General features: G+C 41.3%; 1 protein-coding gene across 3 annotated transcripts in view; it reads right to left on the bottom strand.

Annotated features, from left to right (window-relative positions):
- Positions 1–705: 705 nt before the first annotated feature.
- The window catches only part of NRG3 (neuregulin 3), a 575245-nt gene continuing 561444 nt past the window's right edge, over positions 706–14506 (bottom strand). For 2 of the 3 annotated variants that reach the window (XM_044420020.1, XM_044420018.1), the window contains exons 8-9: positions 4921–5091; positions 706–1210 (exon numbers count right to left, since the gene is read on the bottom strand). In XM_044420020.1, coding sequence (XP_044275955.1) covers positions 706–1210; positions 4921–5091 — 676 coding nt within the window. Of the gene's footprint in view, positions 1211–4920; positions 5092–12163; positions 12167–14506 lie in introns of all 3 variants that reach the window. The other variant, XM_044420021.1, reaches the window with a different exon arrangement.

Here is a 14506-nt window from a genome sequence, read left to right as displayed (position 1 = left end):
GATCACACTCTTACGTTGCATTTTGATGGCATCTCATCCTCATTTGTTCTAAAACTCTGCAACTGTGGCCTAGCTCTTGTGGTGTAGTAAGTCGTAAGCGAGTATGGATTTGGAGGACATCAGAATCAGACTACTTTAAAACAACTTTATGGAGGAACACTGAAACTGGGCACAGTGAAAATGCCACTCACACAAACTCCATGCTGAAATCAATGGGGGTTTAGGCAAAGTAATTGCTGTGCAGCTTTCATTCATTGCCACAAAAGGTATGCAGGAGATACTCCCAGTCAAAGTTCCTAGGTAAGACTGTTCAGAATTATATGTCTAAGGATAGTGGCCTGATCAAACCTTCCAGCAGGAGATCTGAAAAACTGGTTGTTAAATTGTATGTCTTAGCCTGGAGGAAACAACAGTAGAAGGGAGGGGTGGGCAGAAAGAAAGAAAGAAATTAGAAAAGGAAAAAAAATCCAAAACTTCTAAGTGTTATCCCTCCTGGTACCGCTCTTTCCCTTAAAAAAATATTTTGTTAAAAAACACTGATATGAGGGCGATAGACTATTTGGTTTCTTCTAAGTAGATGCTCTTAAATTAATGCATATAAATAATTTGTATTTAATTTCCTCTCTTTCCTGTTTAGCAAAGCTTCAAATGCACAGATCCGTACATCCCGCCCCCTCCCCTCCCCCCCCCCCCCCCCCGTCAAAGTCACTTGATCAATGCTGAGTCTCTTTTTGTTTCACTTTTTAAGACAAACTGTGCCTCTTGCTCTGATTTCGCCACCGGACTCATGGGCAGGAATGCAGTGTTTTCACTGGTACTGTTCTCCATGTTGGCATGCGCCAGTTCCATGTCCTGTGACCTCCTTGCGTCAGTCAGAATTCGGATCTGTTCCTGAACAGTTTCTAACAATATTTTGACTTCTTGTTGTTCTGTGATAAGACAGCTGCTGGCTGGGGCACTCACATTGACAAGTTCAGAGGAATATGAGTTTGTGCACCATTTAATGCCTGGTATGTCTGAAAGGTTCTGCATCTGCATGCAGGCTTCATCCAAGCCCACCGAGGGGATGATGGGAACAGAGCTTGCTCTGGGAGATGAATAGCCAACTACGTCCTTCTGAGCCACACCACTGAAGAAAGAGCTTGTCTCTCTTGAAGGCAGTTGCATATTTAGTGATGTATTCTGTGATGGTTTTAAACCTGTAGATAACCTAGGGAAAGGAGAGGCATAAGAGCAGTTAGTCTTCCAAACTATTTTAAAGCTGTTCTCCAATATTGAATGATCAATTACCAGGTCACTAAGTGAGAGAAAGAAGGCAGTTAGCTTTCCTTAAGCCACACAGACACAACAGGATAAATACTTTGGTGTTACAAAGATGTTTTCTGAGAGGGGGATGTGTGAAATGACCTCCTTGTTCTTGTCATCAGCCTGAGAAATGTAACCCTTTTGCAAAATCCCTCAGATGCTTTGTCTCCAAAGTTGCCTCGGATTTAATTCAGTGAAAATCAAAGGGGACTGTGAGCAGGGCAAGTAAAGAGATACCTCCTTCCATGTAGGGCTTTGCATCCACATGTCATCTGAAATAAGATGGCTGATAACAAGCAATAACAATAGCAACTTTCCTGCATGAATCTCTGTCAAGAAAGGTCAACAAACTGCCTCATTTGTAAGTTTTAGGAAGGTACTAACAATGGTTTTGTAGAGTGGATCTGTAATTTTGAATTTCCTCTTTTTCTCATTTTTCCCCAAGAATATATATTTTTTCTTTTGACTTGCATCAGCAGGTAGACAGGTGTACTCATTAAAGTTTTGTACATCTTTTCATGTGCATCTCTTAAAATGTATGTGTTTTGTCTGCATTTTTCAAATTGTAAAAAAATTCTGCAAGCAATTTTCCTTGATAATCACTTCTTCATTGCAAACAATTTACTGTAAATTGTACAGTTTGTATGCCTTTAAAAAAATGTGTGCACTTTGATTAGAAACTATGAAAAAAATGGACATCAGCATGGAACTTTCCAGTTTAGGTACAGGCTCAAGTAAGTTCATATAAAAATGCAAACTGAACACATTTCTTCCCCATCCATCTTTTTATTAGATGGCTGTCTGGGAATCTTCAACTGCTGAGGTCTGGCTTGATCAGCTGTGTGGTTCTTTGTGGTTTTGTCACAATTTGTGTTGCCATGGTCTTACCGTTAAGTTTTAAAATAACTGTAAAGAAATTTAGTTCAGTCAGTCAATCACAGTATGTGGTATGACCATAACAATCGTAATATCACTCAGTCAAATTAACAATAGTCAAGTTCATCTAAAAGAACAACAGTTCCCTTTGCACATACTTGGCTTTGCTTTAAAAGGAATGTCTCTGGAGGTGTATATCTTCTTAGTACTTTGTGAATATGGGGCAGCCAAAAATTATTATTAGGGATGTATAAGAAATTAGTTTCAGTTCATTTGGGATCAGGAACGATCTATCAGTTTGTACGCATGGACTCCAACACAATGTGTCAGCACCGTTCCAAAGTTGCAATGTAATTCTAAGACACTCCATTAAACTAGACACATTCATTTGAAAAATGAAAAATGGGTACTTTGGGAAATGCACAAAAGACACCCTTAATTATGATGAAGGTCACAAATCACCAGCCTTTTTAAACATATACTTTGGAGGATCTACAAGTGTGAGTTGCAATTTCATTTCAGGAATATAATTTAATAAAGATTTCTCTGGTTGACATGGAATACTGATCCATTTCCAATCAAACTGAAGCTGTAGGTCTGCTGCTTGATAGAAAAATAAGTAATCTAAGAATTAAAAAATATATTCAAACATGTTTAATCTGCAAAGAATCACCACTGTGGCAAAGAGGAACAGCATATGAGAATTGAGTAAGTACATATGTCAAATAATGTTAGATTGAAATCCTGTACATACTTACACAGTGAAACATGTTTCTGAATAAATTTTCCTAAGATTGCAGGAAATTTTGGCAGAATTAAGTTCTCACATTATCTTTCAAAGTTCTAGAAAATGAACCCTTGGCTTAGATTTGATGATAATCTCAAACTTAATATAGACCTCTTGTGCTTTCTCACTTCTGTGGGCAGAACTAATATCCAGCTATTTGAATGAGTCAGTCCCTGAGTGGCCATTTAGCATCTAGTTGTAGCCTGGACATATCTCTGTTTTAGCATAATGAATGGCTAGACATTCTGCCACACAGCATTTATTTTATTAAACATTCATTTAATTAATACATTTTTATTCTGCCCGGTAATCTGAAGGCTATTTTTTTTCTTTTCTTGCAGTCTAGTTGATTTTTTACCAATAGGAATATGCAGGGGGTTTTTTGTCATAGAATGCACCGGAACAGCGTTCCAGCACTATTTTTTGACGGATTTTTCCATGTGATTGTGAATCACCTGTTGGGCGTAGCAGGTCGGCAGCAAAAGCATCAAAATAGTGCCTGTGGGCTGTGTGTGTGTCCGCGCTGCTTTGGAATGCTGCTCAGCGTGGGATCGGTCGTGTGGTCATGCACTGAGTATTTACTGCCGGCGGCGACCATTATGTTTATGTGTATGTAGAGTGACTGGCTACGTGCAAAAGGTAAATAAGTTCTTTATTTCAAAAAAAGTTGGAGAATTGAAGATCTTTTTTAGTGTAAAAGTGTGACCCCAAGAGGTGAGCTCCAGCACTTTTTTTTTTTTTTTTTTTACAAAAAGAGCACTGGGAATATGCCATCTGCATACAGCAGAACAGACAATTTATTGCTCCCAATTTCAATGGGAAATAAATAGCCTCCTGTTCATGTCAAAACTATGTCATTCACATAGAAGTTGAATAAAAGAGGAACAAGAAGAAACTCTTCCTCTGCCCCACTAGTAGTGGTTGTTAAAACAGTAAACTATCAAAATTCATATGAATCTAATAATGTATGACATTATTTCCTAATTACAAATAGCCCATTGAATGCAGGGGCATAAGAGGAGGCTGCCTTTTGTTTGGTTCCACCTGTCCCTTTCCCACACATTGAATGGGCTGGGTGTCATGGCGCACTTATGATGCAATTGTACACATGTTTAAAGAGGCAAAAAACCCCTACAGCTCCCAGCATCCCCCTAGCTTAGGCATGCTAAGAGTTGTAGGCCTTCGTTCAGGCTAAATCCACATCAGATCGCACCCCAAATTATTCCTTAATAAGCATCCCCCATTTTTCCCCAGATGGTCCCAGCCATGCTCGATTGTCCTAAAAATCTTGCAGTGAGCAAACATAGTATCCACTCCCAGGTGGAGGTGTGGATCCTGGCTTTTGCAGGGCAATCATGTCTGTCCCTCTCTCCATCTCCAGATTCACATGTGAACCACGGAGAAGAATAGGGAGAGTGTTCATATTTGAGAGGCCTGGAGAAGGAATGCAACAGAGCTCTCCGCCTCTCCTGATGCACCATCATTCACCCACCAGCTCCTTGGAGACCTCAGGGATGGAGCATTTGGGACTGGGTATTACAGCCACACAATAATATTGCATTCCTAGTGTTTGGTAAATGAGCAGCCATAGGAGTCTTATTCGTGTGCACCTTTCCATTTCTCCCGAGAAGCTCAGGGTAATGTAACACTGGGATATTCTATTTTAGCATCCTAACTTCTCTCTGAGGCTGTGGGATCGTGAGTGATGGGATGACAAAAAGGACCTTTGAGCCACAAGGAGGGTTGAGGTGGGGATGGGGAGGGGGTGGGATTGGGGTTGGATTTGGGTTCGGGTTCTGCTGGCTACCATCACTGGAGATGAAGAGGAGGCCGTTGAAGCTCTTCTTTGCATCCCTTCTGGTGGCTGGATCCTGCTGCAGTGACTCTTACTCTTCCCCTTTAATAGCAAAATCTCACTGCTTGGGCAGGCTTCTGCTGCATTTCCCACCTACCCTTCGCAAGGTATTGAATCCTGATCTGAGATCCTTGACTCTTCAAGCTGTTGGTATGCTGGTCCTGTGATACCATTGAACCTGCCCCGAGGTAAGGGAGGAGTCCTCCGAAAGGCATTCCTGTGGAGCATCCCGGTTCGCTGACCTGGGCTGCAGCATGAAGAGAGACTTCTGCAAAGAAGGACACACATAGTGGAAATCATCAGAGCTCCAAGCACACAAACTCACGAAGGAAGGCGTCCCAGCTCAACCATATGTGGAATGCAGCACTTCCACCTCTGTTCTAGTTATTTATGATGTCACACTTCCCTCTTCAAATGGAATTAGCATCTTACAACTGACTGGTATCCTTTTTTAATGTTCAGTTTTCTGCTTCTGGGAGACTGGAATTCAAGAGAGTAATCTTGGGGTTCCTAGAGAGCATAGATCTTTTTGGAGCCTCCCTTCCAAAACCCTAGACATGGCTACAGTGTCAGGACGGGGATTGCAAATCAGTTCCTCCTCCCCACCATTTCCTTTGCAGTTTCCATAGAAAGAAACCTGCCAGATGTTCTCTTGAGTCACAAAAGTGGACTTTGAAGACCTAGGCCTATTCCAGTTGCATGGAGGGGAGGGGCCAGGATATGAGGAGCCCTTTGTCATCTCCAGTCCTAGTGTTCTGTTCTCCAGCAAGCTTCTGCTGGATGGGTTTGGAGGCCTGTTTGGAGTGGAAGCAGAAAAAGCCAACATTGATTTCACCATTCCTTGGCAATACTGCATTAGATGCCTGGACTCCTCCAGAGACCTGGTATCTAGATTAGATATTTGGATTCCTCTGAATTCAGAGGCTTCCATCCTGGATGTGTGAGGAATCTAATTCTGCAGAGTGGTCCAGCTGAACTGTCCCCCACCAAGATTCCAGCCAATCAACCCAGTGTTATTTGTGGAAACTGCACTGAGACGTTAAGCAAATTTTCTTGGTTTAAGAAAACACACACACACGCACGTGCACACACAAAACTTCCCATTTTCCAAGTGGACCAGAGAGAGAGACAGACAGAGAGACTGACTTGGCCTGCTTTTGGTACTCAAGCTGATAAGGCAAAAGTGTTGTCTGTTCCTATTTCTGTTGAACAGAGATGCAGCCTATGAAGTGAATACTTCATGGAAATGGAAAATGCTCATTGTCTTGACCTTAGGGTACCTCGACTTTTTCTATTCCTAGTCATATAAGTACTTCCAAATCACCAATCAATACCACCAGAGCAGCAACAACATGCTGATACATTCCAGTGCAAAGTCATGTGTATTGAAGCAGGACCAAAACAGGCACACGGTTGTCATCACCTTTGTAGTTGACACCATCAGCACCTTTTTTCTCTTTTAGTATTAGTATTATTGCAGTGGTAATAGTCAGTTTCTTTCATGGACTTTGTCACCATGATGGTCTATAATTGGCACATTTTTTAAACCACTAATGAAATTTGTGCAAATGGAAACCCCACAGACCTGGAGTGATTTGTGCAAATCCACTGATTCTGTGCAAATTTTGCTAGAGCCATGTGGTTTTCAGTCCTTATTTCATGAGCAGCTAAAAATGTGACAATCACAGCTCATTTAGAGATGCTGCAGTATAGCAATGCATACATTCTTTTGGATTTTCAGTACAGTGCTTACAAAATCAGAGTATCCATTCCAGTTTGCCATCTGAACTTTTAAGGAACTGTCCATGGTTTAAGTTTCAGCACCAAGACAGTGCCTTTAAAATTCAGACTAAAACCCAGAGTGAACATGTCATTGGCTCTGGAGACACCAGCCTCCCCCATTTTATCATCTAGGCCAATTTCAAGAGATATCTACTTTTACTGGCCTTTCTGATTTGGTGGGACCAACTCATGGACAACTGTTTTTCAAAGCTATAGTCCAAGGGTGACATTTTCTTCCAGCTAAGGAACTTACTAAAAAAAGAGCCACACATAGCAAGGGACATGTTATCTTTCCATCTGTACATGTTTAGCTCCTAGGTTGTCATGTGCAGAAAGTAGAAAACTGACTATACTGAATTGAGAATAACGGGGGCATTAAATAAAAGTAAATAAAACCTTACTTTCCTTTTCTGAGTTTGTTGATAGCAACACTGATTATCCATCTCATTATGGCTGAGCACTTTCAGAAGCACCTTTGTTTTCCCATGCCTGGATTGCTTTAATGGGAGGGAACATTAGGTGATAACTTTTGAGATAGAATTAGAAGGTAATTTATCGCATCCAACAACTAAGCCACTCAAAACAGGACATGAAAGACCTGCACAGCACAGGTGCTGCTGGATATTTAACTAGGATGCTCCATGGGAAACCAAAGTTTTAATCCAGTTGGGAAGATCCCTAGGAAGGCATTAAAACCTCTAGCATCTCACTTTTGTTGGCAAGTAACCTGATTACAACTGTGCAAAACAGAATCACAGCCAATGAAATGGACCCCTTGGTGATCTTCACGTGTCAGACAGGGCTTATGTTAAAGTGCAGTTATCTCTGGGATAGAGACAAGTAAGTGCTTTAGCACCTCTCTTCTGCCATATTTTCCAAGTAGCATAAGGAAGAAGAGGAGAATAAACCACACATTACAAGTTTGCCCCAGGGTCAATTCCTGGGTCGACATCACATCAGCCCTATCTTTACTCTAGCACAGGACACCTAGAAAAATCAAAACCTATGTTATATTGGGAGTGATGAGTTCATTGCAAAGATATTTTGCTTTCTTAGGATGATATTTTTTGGCCTTGAGAGAAAGAGACAAAAATGTTCACATACTTTGAAATTTAGCTGGAGTTTTCAAATGAACTTCCCCATTTTTGAATGTGGTCTTTCCAAATCCATTTCTCTTCACACATTGCATAATTAGGCTATGTGATTTGCTACTATATGTGCTAGTGGTGGTCACCAATTTGGATGGTTTTAAAAGGGGATTCAATAAATCCAGTGAGGATAAAGCTAACAATGGCTACTAGTCAAGATAGCTATATGCTACTTCTCATAACACAGATGCTGGGGAACATGAGATGGAAGCTGTTGGGGATGTACCCACAGTTTGGAAATCATTAGAAGTTATCTTGTTCAAAAGCGAAACACAACCGGGTGCATTTTTCAGGGGATGAATGCAAAGAATCTAACACATTCTGGAGCTTTCAATTGCATTCCAAAAAGGTACATTTAAAACATGTGTGCACTTTAAAATATGCATTGTTCAAATGATACACATGTTCACTGATTACTGAAGTGGGAGAATGCCCCTTTTAAATATTATGTAGCAAAGTGTGCACTTTTCCTGTTTTAAAGAAAAAGAATCTGGACACAAACAGGCCAGAATGGAGTTTGGAGATGAGTCTGAGTTTGAGTTTTGGAGTTTCCTGATGAGTTTGAGAATTCATAGTTTTCTCATCCACAGTGATAACTCAACATTGAATGGCCAGATCCCTGTATTCCAGCACCCTGTGCATGCAGAAAATTCCCAAGCACTTGTGACTTGGGAAATGAGATCTTTTAGAGTCCCTTTTGCTTGTGACACGCAGCAAACACTGCCCCTTTGACTGTTGCCCTTTCTCCAGTAGCTGATTTGAAATGATTAATTCTCCTGAAATTAATCTAAATTTGTCTGTGCCTGTGGCCTTGTAAATCCCATCTTCAAATGCCCACGGGACACATGGACACTTATCCGTAGGTCTAATGCTATATAATGGGCATCAGGCTGATCAGTTTGTGTGCAATGGGGTGAAAGCAGGTACCCCAGCAGGTGCAACCACTGATAAGAAAAGTAAGGATACTGATGACATTTGGTGAACTTTGCATAGTTATTACACAGGGGCAGGGGGCAAAGTAGAAAATTCCACTAAGGCAGAGATCTTGCACATCCCAAATGGATATAAATGGGACTCAGCTTCTCAACTATATGATTAAGTCCCACTGATTTTAATGGCCTTTACTACGTCAAACTCCTCCAACCTTGCAGTCTGAAAGCATGCAAATGCAAGCAGATAAAAAGGTACCACTTTGGTGGGCAGGTAACAGCATTCCATATACCTCGGTGTTTAGTCATGCCGGCCACGTGACCACGGAGACTGTCTGTGGACAAACGCTGGCTCCCTCAGCTAGGAAACGGAGATGAGCACCGCCCCCTAGAGTCAGGCATGACTGGACGTAATGTCAAGGGGAAACCTTTACCTTTTTAATATGTCAAACATTCTCTCTATTAGGCCTCATTGTGCAGAATAAACCCACTGGAATGAAAGTTAAATGCTTAAGTTCAATTGGTTTTAGTGGCATTTCAGCATGCTTAACTTCATGTGGCAGTCTTGTTGATTTTCATGCCAGAACCAATGGAAAAGTCTGTTATAATCTGCATGTAGCAAAGACACTCAAACAAAGCACTTGACCTGAGATTTTATGTGATTTCTCTTCAGTCTATTGTTTTTCAAAATGTCTGTTTGGATGCCATGAAGTGATGGTATCTTTTCCAGGGAGTCTGCAGATTAGGAGATGAGGCAGAATGCAATGGATGACTTTACACTTGAGTAGAGAGTACTTTAGTCTCTATATTAGACTTCTTCTGCAGCCGAAGAGCAGCACTAAACACATAAGAGGACAGCATTGGCAGACACCAGGTAGCTCTGACGGCTGCAGAACCACAACAAAAATGTTAGCTTAAGAAAGATTGAAGGCCGTGGGGTGGGCAAAACAAGGGCCTCAGAATTCTGACTGGGGTGGAAGGGAAGAAATGAAAACTGTAAATAGGAACCAGTTTATAGATATGGAAGATGTAAAACATACCCTCTCATTGTCTGGCTAGGACATTTCCTGGTGCACACTAGAAATATTTTTCAATATCTCCACATATGGAAATGAGCCAGGACTTTCCCTAGAAGCAAAAATGGTAACACTGAAGCTTTGGGCACATCCTGAGAAGGCACGCATGGGAATAAGCAAGTTGTGTTACTCAATGTCCATGATTCAAAATCTAATTTAGCCTTGCACACTCCAATGGTACCTTTTTAATTTGGTGTACACTAGCATGAAAGACTCCTGCCTGAAATCCTGCATAGAAGACTACACTGGATAGAGAAGACTACATTGGATTAGATAGAACAACAGTTGGATCCAGTGTATGCCCGTGAACCCAACAGTATTGGACCCTTTTGAGTAGTTCTTCATGTTAATACTGAATAGGTGTTAAGAAGGTGGAAGGAACACCTGCAACTGTCCAGCTCCTCATGGATAGAAATTAGGTTGACCCACTCCCTTTCCCCACCTGTTGTTTGTACAGTTAGGAAGGAATGGAAATAATTTCATTTTACTACATCACATTTCTTAAATTAATATGTGAAATGGAACACAACTAGCATTTGGCCTGTGCACTTCTCAGAACTGTGTGATGCAGTTCTCCAAGCATATTAGGAGAGAGTTAATGCACACAGAAATGTCTCTATTTGTAACACAGGGCACAAACCTGCATTATATTAGGAAAAGACACTGCCTTAAAATGCATATATTAGGGGCATCTGTGCAGCAAAATACATTTTTAGACAAACTTCTATTATGGAAAATGTTTGCAGAAGTGCAAACCCTTCTTTGTGCAGCAACAAAATTAAATTAACTTATGTCGGGGGAAATGAGAAACTGAAAGAAACAGGGAGAACAGAGGTGCAGAAAACTCCTGAAAAGGACGTTCATATCCAAACTAAGCAAGTGATGATACATGTTTGTTCTAAAGAGCATCTCGCTCTCACTGCCGGGATCCAAGAATACCAGAGTTTTTGCCTTGGTGTTGGTTGCGTCATTTTGAGGGTGTTCTAAAGCAATGTGTGCACTCCTTTCCTTAGAAACTTCTCTATCCTTACTGAAATTATGTGGACTTCTCTCAAAATGCCTGCAGGTACACAGAATTGGCCTGAATTTGGCTTCAACACAGTTGGCCTGCTGTGGACTCTCATATTGGCACTTATTTTTTTGGGAATGGCCTCAAAAATGTGACAGGAACAAGAGTGAATTGTGCAGAGAAGAAACTGAAATACAAAATCAGGCAGATGACTAACTGATCACTTTGGTTCAGTACCTGTAATTTGGTAGCACAAAGTAACCTATACACTAGGTGCAATGCACAATGCATAGAATCAGTGATATAAATCATTTACATTTGGAAGTCTGTTTTCTGTTCCAAAGGGAGGGAAATGGCTTGAGCTACTAAATCATAAATTACAGAATTACAAAAGCAATCAGCTATAAATCTAGTCAAAGGCATTCATCTACTGAAAGCACATCTTTAAAGCAGGAATGTCAACACTACACATGGACATTCTGCTTAAAAAAAAAGGTAATTGCTATATTATTGTTAGGTAGGTACAATATATATATCATATATTTAGGTACATATAATCATCGCTATAAACATTAAAGAACTGTTGAAGCCATGGGTAAACAACCTTGTTCTCACCCTAAAAGCTTTACAGTTAATGCTGACAAACCTTTCAACCTTTCGCCTGCTACCTCTTCTCCTTCCACAAGGAAAAAAGGCTCAGCTTTTGAAAAGGGGATTTAGGAGTGGGCAGATGGCGTTTCAGCCTCGCTTTCATTCGCTGGCAGTCTCTGAGTCCCATCAGCTGTTGCAGGAAATGATGCTCAAACCATCACTTTCAACTGTTAAGAGGCTTGGAACTCAGTTGCAAAGATGGGGATGCACTGGCACACTTTCCAAAACTGCCTGCAAGCCCCCAAATACTTCTTGCCTCTCCCACCATAATGCTAAGCTCAAAAGCAATGCTCAAGCTGTTGGCTTGGACTTAACAAAATCATACAAAGGAGAATCATCATCATCATCATCATGATGGAACAGATTCATCAGACCATTTCCTCACTCCAAAGAAAAGTGCATGAAGACATGCCTCAAAACATTTCCAAACTTTGCTCAAGCTTGGATTTTGGCAAATCAATAGTTACAGTTTCTCCATCCAGTACATAAAACCACCCAGTTGGTATCTATTTACTTTTCTTTGACCTTCTGTTCAACCCCAAATTAACAACAAATTTTATTGATGTAACAAGTTCTAAGTTATTTCTTCTTTCTGTTCTCTGTCTTCCAAAGAACCTTTGTATTTTGACCAAGGTTGGATGCAAATCTGTGGAGCAGCAGGATGTTTTATTTTCCAAAATGTTCAATTTACTTTGTCCAAACTGCCTAACTGGCAACCATAAACCTGCATGGCACATAGTAAAACCTACTCCCCTTCCACACCAGTTTAAACCTATATCAGCCTTTATTTCTCTTTTATGTTCAACCCCTGCCTCTTGTAGCATCTAATCCAATTAACCATCTGCAGATATCAAAAACTTGCCCGCAATTTTGTGCAGTTTTGCTAGTCCTACTCCTGATAAACTTACTGCCTGTGGATTTCAGATTTTTTTTAATGGGCCAACATGGTTTATTCTGCTGAAGAATGGAAAGGAGTGTAGAAATCGAAACACCCATCAAAAATGTTCTCTTCAACCCTGCCATCTGCATTTAGTACATGGATAGCTGTCATTAAAAAGATATCCTTGGTAGATTTCATAAGTTGTCACCTGGATGAAATTTGCCATCATTCCAGACATTCCAGGTTCCTCAGCGCAATCTCTATGCCGCTGAATAGAGGACAAGGACTTGAATTGTTCTTGGAGTAAGCCTACCCAGGCAAAGAGGGTTCAAGAAATATATCTGAATGAATCCACACAGGCTGAGGTTTAGTCCAAGCTCTAAACCTTCATTGGAAGCCAGGTGCTAAATGGGTCAAGGCCTATCCCATTCACAAGTCAAGACAGATTTACAAGCAAGTCCAGAATACATAATCCCATACGTGCAGAGATATTGATGGTCAACGCTTCCAGTGTGGAATCAGTGCTGCAGGGGTTCAGATATAATAAAGTCCAAGAGTTGGCATAACCCCAAGACATCTGGAAAACTTGAGATATCTGTGATGAAAATCTATAAACCACAGCAAAAACTAAATGTTCTACACAGAGTAGAGAAGACCCTTTAATAGTGCAAGGTTCAAGTGACAACAGTCCAGAGTGGGTGGGGATTCCATGAGAAGAATGTTCAAAGAAGCCCAGATGGGAGTATGTCTAGACGATGATTTGCGACAGTGAAGGCACCCCTGTTCCTTGAGACCCTGAGCTTGTAAGCCACTTAAAAGTGAAGGAGTGGCTGAGCCAGTCCCACTCTCAAAGGGGTTGTAGTCCTTCAACAAGGCCCCCTGCCCAAACATGGTGTCTCCCATCTGCCATTTGGAGGAGACATTTCAACTAGCCCCTCTTCCACTTGGTTCTCCAAGACAGGCCGTTGGCTTCTTTCCCTGCCAATGCCAATGATAGCAGCTAGAGATTTCCTATCACTTTATCGCAGTGGAATGTGTGAGCTGATCCAATCAATGAGGATTGTGTGTGAGATGATAGAAATGTTTTGTGTGACTAAGGACCAACTAAGGATGTATTGACTTTGTTGAATCCATTCTGTTTGCATTTCATGGGCCGCCAGGCACCTCTCATTCTGTCATCTGCTCATTGAGGTAATCAGACCTGGTGCAAATGCATCTGTACAGTTTAGTACTTCCAAAATTACACAGCCCGCCAAATAGGCAACCCCTACACGACGTGCATTTCACATGCAAGTCTGCGGGAGAAAATATGAATTTTCACTTGTACTTTTAAATGTTTCTGCAATTAAATTTGTGCCAAATTCTTCCTAAGATTGATGAACTTTCAACACATTTCCAACCAGTGGCCAAATGTGGGTTGAGCTGGTTGCTGTTGCTATTTTGCTTTTGCTTCCATGAAATTGGTCAAAATATTTCTACCCATTTGGAGCTGGGAAACGCCTGTCTTGCAAATTGGGGCCAACTCACTGTGACATTGAACATGAGAAGTGCACAGAGGTTTCAAGGTTGTCTAGTGAAGATTCTCATCCAGGACATGAGAATCAGCCACCCTTGGGAAAAGGGGGTGCATTTCAGAACTGGTGGGAGTGGGAGGAAATCCAGGGGAGTTCCTTGCCCTATGAGGAGATGGCAGGCAAAGTGACAGGACAAATTAAGAAGTGTCTGGCATTTCCACCACCTAACCTTCAAGCATCAAGAGTCACCCTGAGGGTGGAGTCCGAATCGTTTCTAAAAGGGAGGGAAGGAGTGGAAGTTTCAGTTGGGATGCCACTCTTCACATGGACAGATGTTTCTCCTACTTCTCAAGAAAGATGCTGCTTTGATTTATACTGTTTTGTAATCTGTTAAAGTTAGTAAAAGGTCTGTGTTTGCTGGAGAAGAAAAAGGGAGGAAGAGACCTGCCGATGACACTCTGGATATGAACATAGGCCACCCTGGCCACTTTGAAGAGTTTTGCTCTTAATTTCAGATTTAAGAAAAATTCAGGCCTCTGTTGTACAATTTGTGCAAATTTAGATGATTTGCACACAGTTGCATTAATTGCAGAGTGCAGGACTGTATTACGCACAAATTCTCTCCCTCTCTCTCTCTCTCCCTCTCTCTCTCTCTCTCTCTCTCTCTCTCTCTCTCTCTCTCTCTCACACACAC

The sequence above is a fragment of the Varanus komodoensis genome, unplaced genomic scaffold, assembly GCF_004798865.1.
Source record: "Varanus komodoensis strain SLA01 unplaced genomic scaffold, ASM479886v1 scaffold11, whole genome shotgun sequence".
Classification (NCBI taxonomy): Eukaryota; Metazoa; Chordata; class Lepidosauria; order Squamata; family Varanidae; genus Varanus; species Varanus komodoensis.
The sequence above is the reverse complement of the archived record's forward strand: the minus strand, read 5'-3'. Positions and strand labels throughout refer to the sequence as shown.